Here is a 21,979-nt window from a genome sequence, read left to right on the forward strand (position 1 = left end):
TGACCAGCACCTGTATGTTAAGTTGAAGGTTACATTCAAATAAACGTCCCTGTTTGGGTGTTTATTTTTTGCACCAATGCTAATCCAGTCAAGTGTCCTCATGAACCATTTAATGCATTTATTACTGTAACGGGGTAAAATAAATGGGAGGAAATGATGGGGTTTACAGTAGCCTACTTATTTTATTTATTCGAAATCGTGCTAAAAACAATAGATGAATAGCAATCTGTATGTTGTAAAAATCTCATCAATGGAAAAAATAAACATGTTACATAATGAAAGTCTAAACTTTATTCGCAATAATGTTAAAAACAGGAGGTGAAGTGTCATTCAGATCGATATTCTACTACACAGGTCTTTCTGTCTACTTCATTGGAGGGGCTGGAATGTGTAAAAAAGGAGGGGCTGATATTTCATATTATAGAAAAATCTGCTTTTTACGGTGTCTTTGTAACACGGAAGTGCCGTCGTTTTATGGCGTAGGCCTACTACGGAATGGTGATTTACGGCTCATGTGTTACCAAAGACCATACTTTGCGGCTTCTTTATGTCTTAAACACTGTAAAACCCTGATTCTATTCTGATTACCAGGCGTTTGGTTAGTGGCGAAATGTGACCAATTTGGCGTTCCATACATTTTCTGTAAATAATTTTTTTGCTGACGTGGCCTTCGATAGTTTCACAAGTTTTGTCCCTTTTAGTCTTCCGTACAGTCAACGAATTCAGACGCTGATGGGGCGGGATTTAATGTTATGCGTTTCCTGTTCAAATATTATTGGTGGAGTGTCACATTGAACAGTAAATTATTGACAGCACATGCTGAAGAGTACAGAAGGTCAGTGAAATAATTGTACATAATTATGAAGGTTGTATTCCGTTATCTTCGTGATAGCTGTCCTTGTAAATCGACTGTAAAGGCAATTTAAAATAATTTTTGCATAAGCTAATACTGGCTACGCTAGTCACATAGAAAACGCAGGCATTTCTCATCATGTCCTAAATCTTATTTGTAAATCACAGTTCTGTAAATCACGTGTGATTTTTGTATTGTCATATATTAAAATAATATAATTCTTCTTATTGCAACTTGTTCAAGTGCTATTGTTGTTTTCTAAACATATCCACGTTTTTACAACTATGAAAAGACCTCAGTGTTTAGCTGACATCTTGTGCATATGACAAATAATCTTGAACCTATAACTGCAATATATTTAATTCCAGTTTGACGTCAATGGTTTAGCATATATTATACATTAAATGTTTTAGAGTTTTTACAACCATGCCAAGGTTTCGTATCATGTATTTGTATGTTTAGGATTCTTACCATTGTAACTCAGGTAATGGCTGAAAAGACTGAGCCCTTTGTCATTCTGAATCACAATGTATGGGGCAACTCTTCACATCAACCGGGGTCTGACCAGGATTGTAATCATCATGTTAACTTGGATCACCAACCTGTAGCTGATGAGTCAGACAGGTAAAGAATAAAATAATTTCATTTGTCACTCCAGAATGTACTGTAATTTGTTATAACTGCCTTTTCTGGAACAGAATATATATGGATTACAATGCCACCACCCCAGTCGATCCAGATGTTGTTAGAGCTGTCACCGAAGCTTTAACTGATGCGTGGGGAAATCCCAGCAGCAATTACTTGCCAGGTACAGTATGTGATATACAGCTATTATCGAATCATACATTCTTAATACAAACTCATGCTGTTTGTCTTATCATAGGTCTGAAAGCCAGAGACACTGTTTACCATTCCAGAGACACTGTTGCAAGGATGGTCGGTGGCAAAGCATCAGACATTATATTTACATCAGGAGGAACTGAGGTGAGGGTAGAAATCACAGAAAAGGTTTATCTGTCCCCAGGCCCGGCGTAACAGGGGTGTACCACTATTGCTTCTTTTCATTTATTTATTCAACAAATGTATTAAGGCTGTAGCTATCGATTTATATTAGTGATCGAGTATTCTACCAATTATTCCAGTGATTTATCAAGTATTCGGATAACAAGTACTTGATAGTTTCTTTATTAAAGAGCAATACTAAATATACAAGAGAAAACAAGACAGGTCAGCATAAAAATGTTTCTGTTGGACCAATACAAATTATTTCACTACTGAGAGTTTCTGTTTCCATAAGGTAATACATATGTTAAAATAAAGATGCGGCTTCAAAAAACTGATGCAGTGATTTTCCTAAGGGGTGCCCAAAATTTTGCATACCACTGCACTGTATCTTTATATAAAATAGCATTTATAGTTTTATAAACACAAACTCAGTTACACAATATTTATGTTTTTTAATTTAGCACTTTATACACCGTTGCAGATTGAAGTCTTTTGAGAGACCCAGAGTTCAGGGTTAAGCTGAAGGTTAGTTAACCCTGCTTTCTGGAATACACCCCAGGGCTGCCGTGGGGTCACAAATTCTTTATGGGGGAGCCATGTCCCCCTGTGCCCTTCTGTGGCTCCAAGCCTGATTGTCCCTTCTCTTTTACCAGTGGTGTAGTGAAAGCATAAGTAGAATGTTGCACAGGCATGAAGTGCCCTTTCATGTGAACCTTGCACTGCTTGCAGGTCAGAAGTTCTAACGAAACACTCAAAACACAAACAAGGTAACACTGACCCCAGTAATTACCAGACAATTTACGTGCATTATCTCTGTGAGCAGTTCTGTTATGAAAATCAAAATAAGGAGCCAGAATAGGGACATAAAAAGGAGATGAAAGTTAAAAATTTCCCAATCGACCTGAACTTATCCTATATTAAACCCATTATTTAAAACTGGTTAACTAAATCCAATATCGGGACACTCCTAATATTGTTGGCATATTTTGATAAATTGACAGTTTTTACGTCATGAAGATCACATAGAGCAGTTTTTTCCATTTATTAATTAGACTAATTTGTTCTGTCATAGTTTCAAATCGAACCAAATTGTTTTATACTTCGTATAACAACTTATCATTGTGTTGTCATATTTATTCATATTGTCTGCGCTATACGCGATTTACAATAAAACTATCAATCGCATTTAAAAAAAAAAATGCGCTCATAACACAGCACATCAACATAAAGGCTTTTCGCTGCATTAGACAAACAATTAATATAGCCAAAATTCCCACATATCTCTGCTCTACAATGTAAATCCATGATGATTTTGTCGGACAATGTTGCGTTTATTAATCAGGATTTTAGCAGCAGTTAAAGTAATAGCTGGTTGGGTTGTTATTGGGGAGATGTTATTGGGTCGTGTTTAGTCACAATTTTATACTCGTTTTATGTCTGACAAAAGAACAGATAATATTTGAAAATAGTTGTTAAAATACAATATAATGTGATCAGAGAGTAGAAGTGAAACAAATTCAAAGTACTAAAACTAGAGCAAACACGACATGATGACACCACAAATACAATATGCTAATTCGTGTGTGACGCCATTTACCCCATTGTCTCTCAACATCCTGTGGGAAACACTGTGGAGCATGGAGATTTGTGTTGAAACATTGATGCAAATGTACCCTGTATTTTATTTGCGTTAACTCAAATTTTTTCTTCGACCTTCAGGCCAATAATTTGGTGTTTCACACAGCAGTGGAGCATTTCAGGAAATGTATGAATTCTTCAGAGGGAAACGCATACATCCAGAAGCTGAATGGAAGAGGATCCCTCCCCCATATAATCACTTCGAATGTGGAGCATGACTCCATCAAAGTCACAGCTGAATACTTATTAAAAGATGGAAAAGCAGGTTAGCTTTCTTACAAAACTAATGTACAGACATTGTTCTCCTATGGTTTTGTCTTTATAAATAATGCTTGATTTGAATTCCATACTTTCTTTTTGTCTGACATAATGCAGGATTTTGCAATTAACACTGTGTTACACTAAATGCCCTTTTCATTTGTCTTAGCAAAAGTAGAAAAGCAAAAGAAAAAAACTGTGTGGTGTAGTTGGACCTGACTTTTTGCTTGATTGGGTTCTTGTTGTAGATGTCACGTTTGTGCCCATTTCCAAGGTGACTGCACGGGTGGAGGTAGAGGATGTCATTGCAGCAATTCGTCCCACCACCTGCTTGGTGTCAGTCATGCTGGCCAACAATGAGACAGGCATCATTATGGTAAGCGTGTTGCCTTGACAATAACCCTGTCATTGTTCAGATCACTGTAAAAATTATATATAATTATTATGACATATTTGAATGTCTAAAATTATATGCTTATTTAAAAGATTTTTGTCGTCATTTTCAAATTAAGTTTATAAAATATACAGTTAGTAAGTTACTATTTAAATAAGTAAAGATAACTCATTTTCTATTTACAGAATTCATGTTTTTGATCGTGCATTCCAATTAATATCCATCAAATTTGTTTAACAAAGTAACAATAACTTTATAAAAAAATACAGCTAACAAATACAATAAAACACAATAAACATATGATAATACAATAAACAAGCATTTTGCCCGTCTCATAAACAGTTAGCACATAGTCTACATGGTTTAGCTCTTTAAAATGTTTACGTTTCAAGGCAGACTGCCGACTTTACAGCCATTTTAGGATTGTTGTGAGTTGGTTTTTGTGAGTTAGGAGTCATCTTCACTACTCCTAACTTCTCACAGGTTAAGGAGCTAGTTAAAGCGCTAAAATGCTTTGTGAAATACTCTTAGCACAAACATTTAGGAGTCCTAAAATTAGCCCCAATATTTTAAGAGTTTATTCCTAAAACAGCAAGTTTGGAGCTCATTTTAGCCTTAAGATGTTCTGTGAATACTGGCCCAGTTGTTTTACTTGGTTTTAGCATGAACTGCCATGTAAAATATTAAATTATATTTTTTCAACAGCCAATTAAAGACATTTGTCTGAGGGTTACGGAGGTAAACAAACAGAGGTCTCTGTCAACTCCCAGAATCCTCCTGCACACTGATGCAGCCCAGGCTATTGGAAAGATACGAGTGAATGCACAAGATCTTGGAGTAGACTACATTACCATTGTAGGGCACAAGGTAAGTAACAAGAGAAGCTGTTGATATATTATCTCTCTCCGAGCAAAGCAAATTAGAGATCACTATTCTGTCGATCACGCGTTACAGTTTTATGGCCCTCGAATCGGGGCTTTGTTTGTGAATGATCCTGGAACCAAAACCCCAGTGTACCCTCTGCTTTTTGGAGGAGGACAAGAGCGCAATTTCAGACCAGGGTATGATATGGTTTATTTTGTATGCTTTCATGCATAGGTGATTAGTTATTAGTTATTATACAGTGTATTACTTACTGAAATTAATATTGTTATCTCTGTTTCTCAGAACTGAAAACACAGCAATGATAGCTGGTCTTGGAAAGGTAAAAACCCATCATATTACTGTCAGTATAAGTATATCACTATCATCTAGTGTGTCATCAACTGTGTGTTGCAAGCCAAAAGGCTGGACACACTTGACAGGAAATATTTGGATTATCTTAAAATCATTTCATCTCAAGGCATACGCTTAACTATTTAAAATAGGTTTGGTGTGCCAAATAAAATAACAAAAGATTATGCTTATGTATAAGAACTTTGATGTGTCAGTTGGACCAGATAGTGGGAAAGGGGATCTATTAAGCCCCCAGTATACATGAGAACTCTATTACTATTGTATCAAAGTCGGTTGTGAAAATGAAATTGTGCAGAGCTGTTATTTACCCAAGAAAATAACTAAAGTTTATACATTTTGATTTTCAATTTTTTTTAGTAACTATGGAATTTTCCAACCCAGTCACTGTACCCATGTACTATGTTGAACATTCATTCATAAGAGAACACAGACCGTCTGGAGATCGTTAAACTCTTGTTTATTAACTTAAGATCCTCAATGGCGCTTCCACAGTGAGAGCATTTGCGTATGGTTACCAGATTGCATTTAATATTTTTGGAATTTTATTTTGTTTACGAAATTAATCTTGATTGTTCTATTTTGTAAACCATTTTTTGAGTCATCTTTTAGAAAATATAAAAAAAATTGAAGTCATTAAAAATGTTTCGAGCTGGAAATCGTAGCCATCAGAATATAAAAAACCTCTTGAAATATTTCACTTTGTGCGTAATGAATCTAGAACAGTGGTTCTCAAACTGTGGTGCGCGTACCACTGGTACTCAAAGAGACCCCTGGTTGTACATCACACGACATGAAATTAAAAGCACTACTTTTTAATTTACATTTCATGTTTCAAATACAATTTCAAATGTTTAATACATGATTGATAAATACGAAATACATATTATTTCGCTTATTTATTTTTAAAACTTCTCTATAATAATGAATTATTTTTAACAAATGGGAATACATCACCAATAAAGTTAGTTTTATTTACCGCATGTAAAGCAGGAATGTAATAAAGCATCTTTCCATTTAAATAGTCAAAAAGTCCCTTTCAACTTTTTTCCTGTGGGCTCCTTCTGCGTCCTCCTGACGCGCATGCTTTCAGTGCAGAGAATGACTAGTTCCGAAAGTCTGCGCCGTGCTTACTATGTAGCACAACTATGTAGCACATAGTTCAGCTAAGTATCTGCTGATCCCCATTGCATAACACATCGGTGAAGATTCAACAGTGAGATTGGTAGACGAATCAGGCCTCCTATTGAATCATAGAATCTTCGACAATTTGGGGTCACCCCTATGATGTACATATGTAGTGCGGTGAGCACAGAGCTGGGATTTATCCGTGCAGAGCAACAGTTCCAAAGCACAACCCATGTAAAGACAATAACTGCATATAACTGCAATTTTATGTCTCAAACTGAGATGGCCAAACGGAGGCCAAACTTCCTAACCACCTCTTTAATTTTTTTATGTTGTTGAATCGTCTGGCTCAACTAACTGGTAAACTGGTAAAGTCTCCAACTGTGCAACTGATCTCACTAGCTCTGTGTGTCTGTGCATGTTTTTCACACTCTTGATGTTATAATGTAACAATTTTATTGCTGTAACCCTTAAAACTAGACTCCCAGAGTGTTACTGTAAATGCATGTGCCCCCTGTGTAGATTTTTCCAGATGCCATTCAGTAAAGTCAACATTAACCATTTACTACTCAAACATTACGGTTTAGGTTTATGCTCCTCCGAATGTGTAGATAACCTCTCAGACCACAACAGGACATTGACGACTCCTCCTGAGCTTCAAGGCAAGCAGAGGAGGTTTCAAAGGTTCCACGTGGCCCTAACCTGCGGCTGACCCAGAGAAACGTCTAGATTAATTGACGAGTTGATAATGTTATAAATGGGCTCAATTGCAACGGGTAGTAACTCTTTTAATAATTTAGTTGGTAAGGGGTCTAATAAGCAAGTTGTAGGTTTAGATGTTGCAATAAGTTTAATTAAATCTTCCTGTCTTATAGGTGAAAAACACTGAAGGTTGGTACTAATTCATAGGATAGACATGGAGGTTGAGTTTTAACTATTTTGTCTCGTATGTTTTTCGATTTTCTCTGTAAAAAAATCCATGAATTCATTGCTACCAAGGTGCGGAATAACCAGGTCAGGTGATGTTTGTTAATTTAGTAGCATCTGTGCTAAATAAAAACCTTGAATTGTTTTTGTTAGTTTCTTTGAGGTTACGGAGGTGCTCAGCCTTTGTTGCTTTTAGTGCCTTTTTATAACAGTTTGCACTCTCTTTCCACTTAATTTTAAAGACCTCTGATTGGGTTTGTTTCCATTTGCGCACCAGTTTACGTGTTTCTCTTTTAAGGGCGCGAGTGGTGCTATTGTACCACGGTGCTATGTTTTTCTCAATAATCTTTTTTGACTTCATAGGTGCAACAGCTTATAATGTATTCGAGAAAATAGTGCCCTGGTCATGTCATCGAGCGATATGTATTTATTGGTATGGTTATTAAAAGAGTCAGATCTGGCATGCTCTTTGCGAAACTATCTTTAGTAGCCAAGGTAAGAGCTTTTCTTCATCTGCACTCAAAGGTAAAAACACGCCTGAAACATTAGCCAATAGCGATGTAATAATGAGAACAGCAAGTTAAGCAGTAAGCAGGCTGGTAATGCTAACAGCCTGAGGGCTAATACAAAATGATCCAATCAAAATAATTTGTCAGTGCGTTTAAAAACTATTTTTGTATGTGTTATACTTAAGGATAAGTTTCACCCTCAGCGAATAACAATTTAAAACACAAATATTTAAGATATAACAAGAATAGACAATGTATTACATTTGAAAGAGCTCCAGCTCAAACCATGCACTCTCAGCAAACAGCTTTTTTTTTAATCTTTAAAATGTGATTTATTTAAGGGATGCTCAGAGGCTTAAACTGCCATCCTTTCACAATTCCTCTTTCTCTTCAATTATTTTGGCCCTTATTGGACTTTGTGGAGAATGTCTCTGTTACGGTTCCCTGATGGAGGGAATGACAGAATGGGGTTTGACTTGGCGAATGGGACGGCCCTCTAGACCCCGGGTATAAAAGGGAAGATGGCGTGCCCATTCATTCACCTTTTTGAGCCGAGGAACTTGAGAGGCAGCGGGCCAGCACATTGCTCGTGGCATGATGGATACAACGTACGACGTTGTGTCGAGACTGACAAAACGGGGGTTTCTGTCGGAAACACCACAGTGCTGCGCCGTGTCGCGATTTACAGCGGAACAACACTGACTGCCTAGGCGAGTCACGAATGTGCGTCCCCTTGCCTGAGGGGGTGGACGCTACAGAGACCACATCTGCCGAAGGGAGATAATACGTGTAACACCTACACGGTCTCACCAGTGGGGAGAACTCATGGGAGTAGTAGTGCGGGGCCCCAACCAGGGGTGCTTAGACCGAGGGGAGGTCACAGGTTAGCCGACATGGGAACCAATAGTGAGAAAGCGTCAGACGAGACTCCAAGAAGGGGAGTCACTATGTGTGGAGCACTTGCCCAAATACAAGGGTTCACCTCGTGAGGGAAACTCATATATACTTGGGCTTGAATATGTGCTGCTCCGCCAGGCTCGTACCCCCGGAGTGCTTAGCGATGGATGCCTATACTTCGTACTGCTAACTCCAGAATAGGAGGCGTCGGGCGAGTTGCGACATCTGCCATGAACGAACACCACCTAGCAGTTGACGTACGCTAGGACAGCCATTTGTCTGCAGCATGTGCTTGCATCAAATGAGAGGCAGGGGCCTCTGTCACCAACTCCAGACAATTGGATTGCCACTGCAGGTGCCTGCACCCCGCACCCCAGTCGAGCAGGGAGGCATCCCATACCACAGCACGCCTCACCACCTGCTCTAACGGGATTCCAGCCCGGAGTGGGACATGGGACTGTCCGAGGGTGGCTAGGGTGGGCCAGCAGACAGACGTGATGTGAACACGCCTTGTGCCGGTGTGCCACACTCTCCAGGGAACCTGACACAGAAGCCAATGCTAAAGCTGTCTCTTATGCATCAAACCGTGTGGCATGGCTGGGACAAGAAGTTGTTCTGCATTCTCAGTAAGGTAGAGCCTGGTCTTCCTGATGTTATATAATGTACGGCATGGACGTGTTGTGTTTGCAATGTGACAAGCGTCATCAAAGATTACTCCAAGATTTTTGGCTGTTTTTAACGGAGTCATGGCTGAATTGCCAACTTGGATGGTGAGATCATGCTGCACCGTGGGGTAAATTTCTTTGTTTGGTTGAACACAGAGATTACTTAGTTGCGAAATAACAGTAGGGTTTTTAATATTTGCTTAGGGGCTTCACTTTGGTCATATGTCATGTACTTAGCTGTTGCTACAGTAGTTGTTAATTTTTTTGCCAAATACATTTTGACCAGCAATGACAAAACGACGTAGTCTAACAGATACTGGAAGCTAAAGCTACTGGTAATTTATCAAAACTTTACCAAAACAATATACCAGGAATTGTAAACTAACAGTACTGCTTTGTGTGTTGATAAAATATTTATATGCTCTCCTACTTGTAAGTCGCTTTGGATAAAAGCGTCTGCCAAATGAAGAAATGTAAATGTAAAACTTTACAGAGATATCACTAACCACTAAAGTAGATAACATTAAATTATAGAGATTGAAACATGAATTTTTATACACAAGCTTTCCACATGTATGCACTTGGTGGATTCATAACATTAAATAAGGCAATAAAAATAGCTTTGCAAGTTACTTGTTGCTCCATACCCCTACCACTCTGACGCTGACTGGCGGCCATGACAGGGGAAATGTAATGAGTGTGGCCAATCAATAATTGCAGGTGGCCAATAGAGAGAGCTCTTTTATTAAATTGGGTAGATCCCGCCCAGTGGGATGTGGCCTCACTATCAAGCAAAATGTTTTTGTTCTGCCAAGAAATGTAGTTACGTGATGAAAAGTGTGGGAAATAAAAAAAGAAAAATTTGCATTGCAAATCATATTAACTAGTTTTGAAATTAAAATAGCCCTTTTAGAATTTTTTTTATTATTATTTACTATTATTTTATTATATATTTTTATTTTAAGTCTTTTTTTATCTCAATAGTGTATTTTTATTTGGAAAATAAAGAAACAAAAAAGCCCATAGTGCCCAAAGTTTATGTGTGTTGTTATTTATTGTACTCACGTTTTGTTGGTTTGTGTGTTTCTTGTTTTTTGGGAAAGGCTGCAGAATTAGTAAGCTTAAATCTAGATGCATACGAAACCCATTTATTGGATATTAGATGCTACCTGGAGCAGAAGCTGATAGTAAGTTCTTGTTTGTTTATTGTTGTGTGTTAAGAACACTTCTATATAAACAAATATAAACTTTGTGTAATTTTCCACATTTACATTTTTTCAGGCTGTCTTTGGAGAGGATAAGGTTCATTTTAACAGCCGTTTTCCTGGCTCAGACGTTTTGCCCAACACTTGCAATGTGTCCATCCTAGGTAGAGGACTGGCAGGTGAGTGGAAGGCACCTTTATAGCTTTAGTTATATAGTATGTATACAATTTCACCTACATTTATAATGCTACAGAGATTAGTCACATATATGTTGTTATATTCAAGGTCTGTTATGTAAACAGGGGTTAAAGTTCCCTTTCCGTCGGTCTCTCAACGTTTTGTCGAACCGACAGATGGGGTTTGACTTGAGAACCTATCATCTTCTGACTATTTTAGAAGAGGCCAATGAAATTGGCGAATGAAATTTGCATGCCGGACTCCGCCCCCGGATATCCGGGTATAAAGGGGAGACGGCGTGCTGCATTCATTCACCTTTTGTTCTTCGGAGCCTATGCATCTGATGACAAATCTTCTTGAGCTGAATTTCTTGACTTGGTGCAGCGGACTGTCCATGGTTAGCGACTTCCCCTGGCGTTTCAGCGGTTCCGGAGGTGTTTTCTTCACTAAAAGAGCAATTTCTACAGCGCAGCATGTCTCGCTGTTCTCGTGGGTGCAACACACTCATTGAGGAGGGGGACGGACATGATCTCTGCCTCAGGTGCTTGGGGGTCCAACACGCTGAGGCAGCCTTCGTGGATACATCCTGCCCGCACTGTGTTCTTTTGAGAATCAGCGTTAAGCTGCGCCATCGCCAGGCAGGAAACACAGCGGAGCTCATCCCTTCCTGTGGGGGACTGGCACTGCTGGCCGTTATACCACCCCCGCGGGGGCGATGAAGCAGATCGTACCTCTAGTCCCCCTGTTTCTGTCTTTGGGTGCTTGGGTAGCACTTTCCAAACCATCACGGTGGCTACAGAATACGATCCGTCTTCGCCAGGCCTCCGCCTAGGTTTCGGGGCATCCTCTTCACCTTAGTCAGAGGCAGAGATGCTCCCGTACTACGGGCCGAGATTGTCACCCTCCTGGCGAAGGAAGCGATCGAACCCGTCCCCCCGGCCGAGATGTCCAGCAGGTTTTACAGCCTCCCAAGAAGGGCAGAGGGTTGCACCCTATTCTAGATCTGCGAACCCTGAACAAGCACCTGCAGAAGCTGCCGTTCAGGATGCTCACGCAGAGGCGCATCTTGACGTCCGTCAGATATTAGGATTGGTTCGTGCCCATCGACCTGAAGAATGCATACTTTCATGTCTCCTGACAAATGCTGGACGAAGGACTTGGCGACTCTAAAAAACTTCAGTCGCTATTAGATTATAAATGATAATTTTAAATCTAACTTTGTTTTTTATTTTGCCTTGTTGTGCAAGCACTGTCGAGCTTGTGCAGAGGCTGCAGTTTTTGCCAGAGGGGAACTGGAATCCCCTGGTTAGGCCTGGTCTCCCTCTGAGGTTTTTTTTCTCCTCCAATGGAGTTTTGGGTTCCTCGCCACCGTTTGCATACTGTTTTGCACTGTTTGCCTGGCCGGGGGGGCTGCTAGAATTTGATAGTCTTATTTAATTAACACTGCATATAGGAATTTATTGTGTGTCTGATATTTGACCTGTGTTTTGACTTCCATAACCTTTTATGTTTTACTTACAGTCAATGTTTTCTTGTACAGCTGCTTTGTAACAATGAAAATTGTAAAAAGCGCTATATAAATAAAGCTGACTATGTCTCGATTCTCCCTCGTCATCGGCCGTTCTTATGGTTCGCTTTCAAGGGGCGGGCATATCAGGACAGGGTCCTCCCATTCGGTCTGTCCCTGTCTCCATGGGTCTTTACGAAGGTCGTGGAAGCCGCCCTTGCTCCCCTCAGGGAGAAAGGTGTGCGGGTACTCAACTATCTCAACGACTGGCTTATCTTGGCACACTTGCGACATCTGTTGTTTACACACAGGGACTTTGTGCTCCGGCACCTCGACCATCTGGGATTACGGGTCAACCGAGAGAAAAGCCAGCTCTCTCCGGCGCAGAGCTCCTTTTTTCTCGGTATGTAACTCGACTCTGTCTCCATGACGGCACGACTCACCCTAGAGTGCGCACAGTCAGTACTGAACTGTTTGAGCCTTATCAGACAGCAACCAGCGGTCACGCTGAAATTATTTCAGATGCTCCTGGGGCACATGGCGTCCTCGGCGGGGGTGGTCTCCCTCGGGTTGATGCACATGAGACCGCTGCAGCACTGCTACAGATACAAGTTCCCTGGAGAGCGTGGCACACCCCCCTTGCACTAAAGGGGGGTGGCATTCGCTCACGGCAGTTAACACAGCTTGCCCGATGCATTCTCCTGTGGAGTCAACAGTTGACGACGTCCCTGCGTGCCACACACATCCCGGGCGACCTGAACCAGACAGCCGACGCGCTCTCTCGTCAGTCGACACCTCGGGGAGAGTGGCGACTCCACCCCCGCCCAGTTCAGCTCATTTGGGTGCGGTTCGGGCAGGCGCAGGTGGACCTGTTTGCCTCCCTAGACACCAAAATGGATTTTGTTGATCAGATTTAATTTGATTGGCTTCATAGCCATACAGTGTTTTATATTCGGATAATTTTTTTGTTCAATTTAAGAATATGATAGGACAAAACTGTGAATCTCTGGTTTTGTTGCTCTGTTATTTTTTCAGGGTTTGTTTCTTCTCTCAAATGAGAGAGCCCAACCATCAATTTACCTATTTAATATCTGGTTAAGGTCATTCGCAGTAGGTGTTTTTAATGCAGAAGGGGGTCATGCAAAATGCTATAGGACTGGTCTGACCTTTTTTTTAGAATAAAAAACAGTAACACTTCCTAGAAGATCCACCAGATGGCGCATTGACTTGTTTTAGTCATGCATTTAAAGGGATTAAAGAAGAGGACTCAAGACGCATCCTTTTTGCTCTCCTTTACTCAGGGTAATTGTATTGCAGACGTTCTGGTCCACTCTCACAACCTGTGCTCTGCCTGAGAGGAAGTCCAGAACCCAATTGCAGAGGGAGGTACAGTGGGGGAAATAATTATTTGTTCCCCTGCTGATTTTGTAGGTTTTAAAGAAAAAACAAAGAAATTAAGCGTCTAGTTAAATATACATCTGTCAATGCACTTAAGGCACATCATCAGTGATGGAACCAGGGGTCATTGGCTGTTTTGGGTCTTTCAACATCATACACCCTCACCCAGGCAACCCAGCCGAGATTGATCAAGTCCCACCTTGTGTCTTAGTAGCGTGTACCCACAGATGAAAGTGAAAAAGTGAAAGTGAAAGTGACCTATTTGTCAGTTATGGAGAACCATACCTGAAATTTGCCCTCTGCATTTAACCCATCCAGAGAGTAGTGAACACACGCACAGCAAGTGGTGAACACACATACACCCGGAGCAGTGGGCAGCTATCACTGCAGCGCCCTGGGAGCAAGTACAGATCACCCATCTTGATCCACAACCATCTAGAGGCATTCTCAGCTGCCTTTGTTGTGGTCTTGATGGTCTTTCTCTGGCGTGCCCTGTGATGCCAAGCAGACAGTATGCTTTGCAGAGGGATTGCACTGCAAAGCCTCTACAGCCCACCTCGATTGGCGCACACTGGGCACCCCACCCCCGTCTGCAGCACTCCTCCACTAAGTCGGCGTACTTAGCATGCTTCCTCTCATTGGCCTCTACCATACGCTCCTCCCAGGGGACTGTCAGCTCCAGAAGAACCACCTGTTTTGTTGAATCTGAGAACAGCACTATGTCTGGTCTCAGGGTGGTTTCCACGATGTGCTCTGGGAATCTGAGCTGCTTCCCCGGGTCAGCCTTCATCTGCCAGTCTGGCGCGGTTCCAAGGAGTCCCACTGCCCCCTTTGGCTGGGGCTTAGGCTTCTCCACTGCTCGGACGAAAGCCATTTTTAGATTATACTAACCATGGAGTTGATCCATGTAGATCTCTGAGGAGCTTATCACAATGTAAAACATGCCACTTTCTGTGCTGTAACTGTAACAGAATCCTGGCCTGAGGATATCTACATGGTAATATTCAAATCAAACGTGTGGAGTTTGGGGCCTGTTGGACATTTCGGAGTTTAAAAATGAACTGCATTGGAACTATGTTTTCTTTTCTTGGGAGTTATTATATCAAAGTAGATTGTGTAATGTGAATAATTCGCCATTCTTTATGATTTGTCTCTGCCCGTTTGCTGGAATGTGATTAACATTAAATGATTCATCCATTTAAATAATTTATTATGACAATAATCTGAATCCTTATTCATTTTTAACACTTATTTTTAGTGACTAGAAAATAATTTCCTGGTCAAATCACATGGATCTTATTTTTACAAGCAATTCATCACATGACACATGAGTATTCCTGAGTTGCAATAGCTTCCTGTTTCATAGTGAAACACTGAACTTGGTCAGGACGTCATGGAAAAACAAAAAGTCAAGATCTTCGCAACGTATTATCACAAAAGTCTTAAGATTATACCGGCCAAATATGATGTTGAGCTGTTGAAATCTCTATTAGGAGTTAATCAGTGTAAGACATGCCACTTCCGTTTGCCTGCAGGTGGCACTAACTGTAACTGAATATTGCCATGTAGATGTCTTCAGGCCAGGACTTTTATCAAATGTGTGGAGTTTGAAACGTCAAACTTTGGTAGGCCGCAACTGTCACATTCAAAATGTCGATCTTTGCAATTTAGCATTGCAAAGGCCTTTAGATGAGAATGACCAAACATGATGTTGATCAGAATAAAACTGGTTTGTAATGATCAGACTCTGCAACAATTCAGGAATCTCAGGAATTTTTCCCATAATAAATTGTCAAGCCTTAAAGTTACTACAAATGAGCATGAGCAAAAAAAAATTGAAACAAATTGGAGACTGTGACAAAGATAACGATAATGTTGTGTTAATTCTGCAATTCATCTAATCTGACATTTACTTCCACTGGCCACGCGCTTAATGCAATTGAGTTATCAATGCATTTCTAGAGCCAATGTGGTCTGCCAGGCGATAGTTTTTAGCATCTAAATAATTTTCAAACGAATATGGTGTTAGTTTCACAATATATAGTTTGTAGTGCAAAATTTGCCAGTAGTTGTTTAAAAATGAATTATAAGTCTGCCTTCACTTATTAATATTAAAAATAAATGTGCTCAACAAAGGTTTTTTTATTTTGAGGGCTTAAATATATGCTATAAGTGAATAAGTGATAAGCCGGTAAGTGAAATACAGCTTTGGTGCTATAAGTCAGGTCTCAAACCTGCAGATTTGTAAAACACAAAGAGCTCCTGTGAATTATTGATTTCTTTAATTTTATTTTTTTCCCCTGCTGTAGGGCGTAGAGTCTTGTCCACATGCAGGAGGTTGTTGGCTAGTGTTGGTGCTGCCTGCCACTCAGACAGAGGAGATCAGTAAGTCATCTATATTTACAAAGAAAGGAGTAACTTTTTAGGTTAGCAAATTAACGACAATTTATCTAAATACCACTTGCCTGGTACTGTACCACAAGTTACTATGTATGTTAAAAGTAAACTGCTTAATGGAAACTGCATAAAAATTGAAACACTGCTAATTTGACAATCCACTTGTTAAGTTCTGATGTAAAGAAGTTCTGTTGTTTCCGGGTCCAGGCATCCACTCATTTCAAGTGAGGGTATTATTTAATCATCCATTTATGAGCTCTTTTTATTCATATAACACATTTACTCAAAAATTTTATAAACTCAGAAATCAGTATTTTAATAAATGTTGTTTGCCTATGGCATCTGATAGAGCATGTGGACCGATAAACGGTATATGACCTTCCCTATAAGGTAGTGCGATAACAAGCGGAAAACAAGCGGATAAGTAGCCTACAACAACAGCTTTCTTCACAGATTATTTTGCTTCTTACAAAGATACTGTTCTAATAAGCCTTTTTATTAAGTTACATTCTGGTTTGTGCAAGTTTTAGTATCAAATTAGCGGTTTACTGTGTGCAATTTTAATGTCATACAATTTTAAGGTTTATTTGTATTTTGACAAATAAAAGTTTTATTCTGTTAATTCCTTAGAGCGTCCTATATTCTTCTCAACTGTGGGATTCCATATGATGTGGCTACCAATGCTCTGAGAATAAGTGTGGGTAGAAGTACCTCCCGTGAAGATGTGGACATTGTAGTGGAGGATCTGAGAGAAACTGTAGAGCAGCTGCAGAGAATGAACTAGTACCGTTTTCCAGAATAACACCTGTGGGATGGATCTTACATAAAAAAATCTGGAGACTGACGCAGAAAGGAGAAAATTGTTGAATAAAGCCATTATTTTTGTTTTATTGCATACAAAATGTACTGTTGTTGCTTCATAAAAAGCTTTCCTGTAGCTTAGTGGTAAGAGCATTGCGTTAACAACGCAAAGTTGTGGGTTCGAACCCAGGGGATTGCAGATACCTATGTATAAATGGAGGATAATGCAATGTAAGTCGCTTTGGATAAAAGCGTCTGCCAGATGCATAAATGTAAAAATGTAAAACAATTGGAAGTGGGCTAATCACATTATGAAATTAATGTATTTCTCAAGTACACACCAGCAACAATTATAAGCCCTCCAGAAATTCTTACAAGTAAAAAGTATCTCAAGTATATTCCCAATGATACTTACATTTCTTAACACATATGAATTCCTATATGCAGTGTTAATTAAATAAAACTTTAAAATTCTAGTAGCCCCTCCGGCCAGGCAAACAGTGCAAAACAGTATGCAAATGGTAGCGAAGGAACCCAAAACTCCATTGGAGGAAATAAAAACCTTAGAGGAAAACCAAGCCTAACCAGGGGATTCCAGTTCCTCTCTGCAGCCTTTGCACAAGCTCGACAAGGCAATTTATTGTGCATAAATAGTAATAAATAGTGCACGTGAAGGACTGTAATACAAGAGAAGTTCATCAAATAGTGAGGAGCTAAACCATGTAGGGCTTTATAGGCAATAAGCAAGATTTTAAAGTTAATGCGATGCTTTATAGGTAACCAGTGCAAGGTTGACAGAACCGGGCTAGTATGCTCAGACTTTTTTGTACGTGTAAGAACTCGAGCTGCTGCAATTTGAACCAGTTGGAGTTTTTGTAATTGGCCTGCAGGGCAACCACCTATTGGTTCATTACAGTAATCTAGTCTTGATGTCATAAAGGCATGTATAAGCTTCTCTGCATCTGATGGTGACAGCATATGATTTAGTTTATATATATTTTTACGATGGAAAAATGCTATTATACAGGTGTTACCAACATGGTTCTCAAATGACAGAGTACTATCGAATAAGATGCCAAGTATCCTTGCTGACGATGAGTGTTTATGGAACATCTGTCAATAGTTAAGCAGTATTCTTGGTTGTTACGTATGGTGGCATTCAGTCCAAGTAACACTTCTGTTTTGCCCAAGTTCAGTAATAGAAAATATTTAATCATGCAGTTTTTTATATCGCCTAAGCATTCCATTATTTGATGGAATCGCTGTTTCTCATGAAGCTTCGAGAAAATATAAAGTTGCGTATCATCAGTATCAACGTCTCTCGACGTTGTGTCAAACCGACAGATGGGGTTCGCCCCTGAGAACCTATCATCTTCTGACTATTTTGAAAAGGCCAATGAAATTGGTGAATGAAATTTGCATGCCGGGCTCCGCCCCCGGATATCGGGTATAAAAGAGGAGCCGGCGTGCTCATTCATTCACCTTTTGTTCTTCGGAGCCTTCGCATCTGATGACATTCTTCGAATTGCCGAATTCTACGAGGCGGTGCAGCGGAGATTCCCCTGGGCGTCCTGGCAGTTCCAGAGGTGTTTTTCTAAAAGAGCAATTTCCTCAGCGTGGCATTGCCCGCTGATCTCTTGGGTGCAGTACACTCATCGAGGACGGGGACGGACACGGTGGTTGCCGCAGGTGTTCGGGGGTCCGACCACTGTGGCAGCCTCGTGGATTCGTCCTGCCCGCACTGCGGGCGGATGGCTATTCAGACGTTGCGTCACGGTGGCTGTGTTCTGTCAAGATCCAGCCACCACCTCGTTTGCTTCCCGTTCTGTGACCGCAGCGGCTACGGCCCTGCCGTCAGCGGCGGCGAGCAGGGAGGGTGATGTGGGGATTATCGTGAGCGTTAATCCGTCAGCCGGCCGGCTCGCGGACCGCTCGCGCCCCGTCTCGCTTGTTTAGCAGTTCCCCAAAGATGGTCCTAAGCCGTCTTATTCCTCAGCCACGCGCTCGGATACGAGCCATGGAGATGAGGTGTCTCTTGCAACATCGCAGCGCGACCTGCTGGCATCAGACTCTGGCTTTTCCCTGAAGCTCCCTCCCTCGGGAGGTCGAGCACAGGTGAGAGCAGACGTCAAGATGTCAGCCATGCTCGCTTGGACCGCTGTGAGTGTCGGATTGCGGTGCACCGCAGCCCTGGCGCTCGCGGCTGGGTACTTCGCACATTGGGTCCGGGCACGACTCCAAGCCGTGCCCGGCTCAAGTGCAGAGTTTTACCGAGCTGCATAAGGAGTTCAGTAAGACCTGGAGCGCCCCCTTCGGCGTGCTTCCGTCTAGCTGACTCTATCGCCCTCTCTTCCCTCGGGGCGGGGAGGCAGCTAGGGACTATGTCAATGCACCCTGGGTGGAGCATGCAGTCGCGGGTATCCGCAGACGGCGGCCACCTGGGGAGCTTGACCTAGACTCACCGTCCAGGGCATGTAAGGTCTCGACATCTCTGGTGTTGAGGCTGGCAGTGCTGTGGGCCAAGCTGCCACCACTCTTACGCCATGGCCATCCTGCAGGCCAGGGCGCTAAAGAGAGCCCCACGGGGTAAGACCGACCCAAGTAGTGCCGCCGCCGACTGGCCCTCCGGGGACCATGGTGGCAGCGCAGGCTGGGTCGGACGATGTCCACATCAGTGGCCCGGAAAGACGCCTCAGACTCAATCTTGCGCAGGTGGGCGATGTTGAGAAAGGCCACTTTCCCGACTCCCCTCTCGCAAGGTCGGCTGATTGGTGGCGCTGTCAAGGACTGCTCCAGCAGCCTTTTGACAGTGTAGAAACAGACCGGCCTGCTGTGACCCAGCCGCCTTTCGGCCGTCGAGGTCTCGCACGTGGTCTGCCCCCCAGCAGCCCCGGCCTTCTCCAGCATCGACTCCGGTTCTGGTGCCCCCGCAGGTGGCCGCCCGGAGGAAGACGTCAAGAGAAGGACCACCTAGAGAGATTGAACCATCGGGCCCGACCCAGCCTTGGTCGCTGGATGGTCGGACTGGGGCGGTCTCTGCCCGCCTTCTCACAAGGAGAGGTCTCTCTCTGGGTCCCACTTGCAGCCGCTCTCACCCTCTGAAAGATGGTGTTCGGCAACTCGACGTTGCGTCGTGGCGGCACGCAATGGCGAGTATAAAGCATCCCCCAGCACTCTTGCTTCGACGGTGCGTCAAGCTGCGCCATCGCCTGGCAGGTGATTTAGCTGAGCTGTTCCCCCCGGGTGGGACCAGCACTGCTAGTCATTGAACCAACCCCCGCGGGTTGATGAAGCAGATCGTAGCCCCCCCTGTGAGGTCCCTGGGTGCTTGGTTAGCATTTCAAACCATCACGGTGGCTGGGAGTGTGGTCCGTCTCGGCATTCGATCCAGTTCGCCAGACCTCCGCCGGACTTCGGGCATCCTCTTACCTCAGCAGAGGCATGGATGTTCCCGTGCTCCAGGCCGGGGCTGCCACCCCTCTGGCGAAGGCGATCGAACCGAGATGCCCAGTGGCTTCTACAGCCGCACTTCATCATCCCCAAAACCAGGGGTCGCTGCATACCTTGAGCAGCACCTTGCAAGGGTGCCGTTCAGGAGGCGCAGAAGCGCGTCCTGGTGTCTGTCAGATGCCAGGAGTGGTTCATGACAACTGACCGCATACTCTCATGTCCAGTCTCCCTCGGCATCGTCATTACGCCTGCTGCTGTCGCATCCTAACCCCGGGCAGGTCTTGAGGCCGGTTGTGGTAACGACAGACACCTCGGGTGCGGTGTGCAACGGGCGCGCAGTGTAGGGTCGCTGGACGGGCCCCCGCCTGCGTTGGCATATCACTGCCCTCAAGTTGCTAGCTGTCCTGCTTGCACTGATGAGGCTCCGGCCTCTCGTGCAGAGCCAGCATACTGGCCCGGACAGCACGACCGGCGTAGCGTACTAAACCTCAGGGTGGCATTCGCTCGCTGCAGTCATCGCAACTCGCAAAATACTCCTGACGACAGCTCCCCCTGGCCAAATCCCCTGGCGAAGGGCCTACTCGCAGGGGATGGGCACGTTGTGGCATTCGAGCGGGACCTTTGGGTCTGGCTCCTGGATGGGAGGAGTTCCTGGATGATCTACCCCCCACAGTGGTGGAGACTATCACTCAGGCAAGGGCCATGCCCACAAGACTGGATGCCTTTAAGTGGCGCCCCTTCTCGTCCTGGTGCTCTTCTCGAGGAGAAGACCCGCGGAATTGCTTGCTCAGGAACGTGCTGTCCTATTGCAGGAGAGGCTGGGGAGTAATCTCCCCTTCCACATTGAAGTGTGGGTACCCACTGTCGCGGTTATCACATACCAGTTGCTGGTGAGCCTCTGGGGCGGCTCACCAGCTCCCACACCGGGAGAAAGACCCAACCTGTACGTGGGGTGTCCAGTAAGCGCATTGCGCCTCTACTCGAACCACACGGAGGGCTTCAAGGCCCTGAGCAGCTCTTGTCTGTTATGGAGGTCAGCAACGGGAGTGCTGTCTCCGAGGAGAGTTGTCCCGCTGGATCGCACACGCCGTCACTACGGCGTGCCGATCCTAGCCCGTGCCCATTTGAGTGACGGTACACTCCGCTCGGGGTGTGGCCTCCTCGTGGGCATCGGCTCAGTGTGCCTCTCTGGCAGACATCTGTAGAGTTGCGGGTTGGGCTACGCTATACCTCGCAGAGGCTTGCAACCTCCGTGGAGAACCGGCAGCTTGAGTCTTGCCAACAGGTGAGACCAGCGGTCGTAGGGCGTACGCCTGTGCATAGCGCCATTCCCCTTCTTAGGTGGATCAGTGCGCTATGGGCTGCCTCCCTTCTTTCCCCAAGGGTGAGGAATAGGCAGTCTGTCCATCCATCAATAAGCACTCAGGGCGACGGGCTCGGCGGAGCAGCCCTGCTGCCTATGGCCGGGTATCAAGCTGAGTTATTACATATAGCTCTAACCGGACCTAGGGCCCCACACGTAGTAACCCCCCACCAG

The 21,979-nt window shown here is 43.3% G+C and overlaps 1 protein-coding gene across 3 annotated transcripts; it reads left to right on the forward strand.

Moving 5' to 3' along the window:
- Window positions 1-724: 724 nt before the first annotated feature.
- scly (selenocysteine lyase) lies at window positions 725-17,467 on the forward strand. 3 transcript variants are annotated; one of them, XM_079461189.1, is made up of 13 exons: window positions 725-835; window positions 1,338-1,477; window positions 1,552-1,661; window positions 1,737-1,837; window positions 3,578-3,761; window positions 4,003-4,130; window positions 4,854-5,015; window positions 5,103-5,209; window positions 5,316-5,352; window positions 10,611-10,694; window positions 10,789-10,891; window positions 16,104-16,179; window positions 16,822-17,466. In XM_079461189.1, exons 2-13 carry the CDS (start codon window positions 1,341-1,343, stop codon window positions 16,973-16,975), a joined length of 1,383 nt encoding a protein of 460 aa, XP_079317315.1. In that variant the 5' UTR covers window positions 725-835; window positions 1,338-1,340; the 3' UTR covers window positions 16,976-17,466. The 3 variants fall into 3 exon arrangements, with proteins under 3 accessions (XP_079317315.1, XP_079317316.1, XP_079317317.1); XM_079461190.1 differs by having other exon boundaries at window positions 759-835; window positions 1,316-1,477; window positions 16,822-17,467; XM_079461191.1 differs by lacking the exon at window positions 725-835 and adding an exon at window positions 839-866 and having other exon boundaries at window positions 1,316-1,477; window positions 16,822-17,087.
- Window positions 17,468-21,979: the final 4,512 nt, after the last annotated feature.

This window comes from Barbatula barbatula, assembly GCF_947034865.1.
Source record: "Barbatula barbatula genome assembly, chromosome: 7".
NCBI lineage: Eukaryota > Metazoa > Chordata > Actinopteri > Cypriniformes > Nemacheilidae > Barbatula > Barbatula barbatula.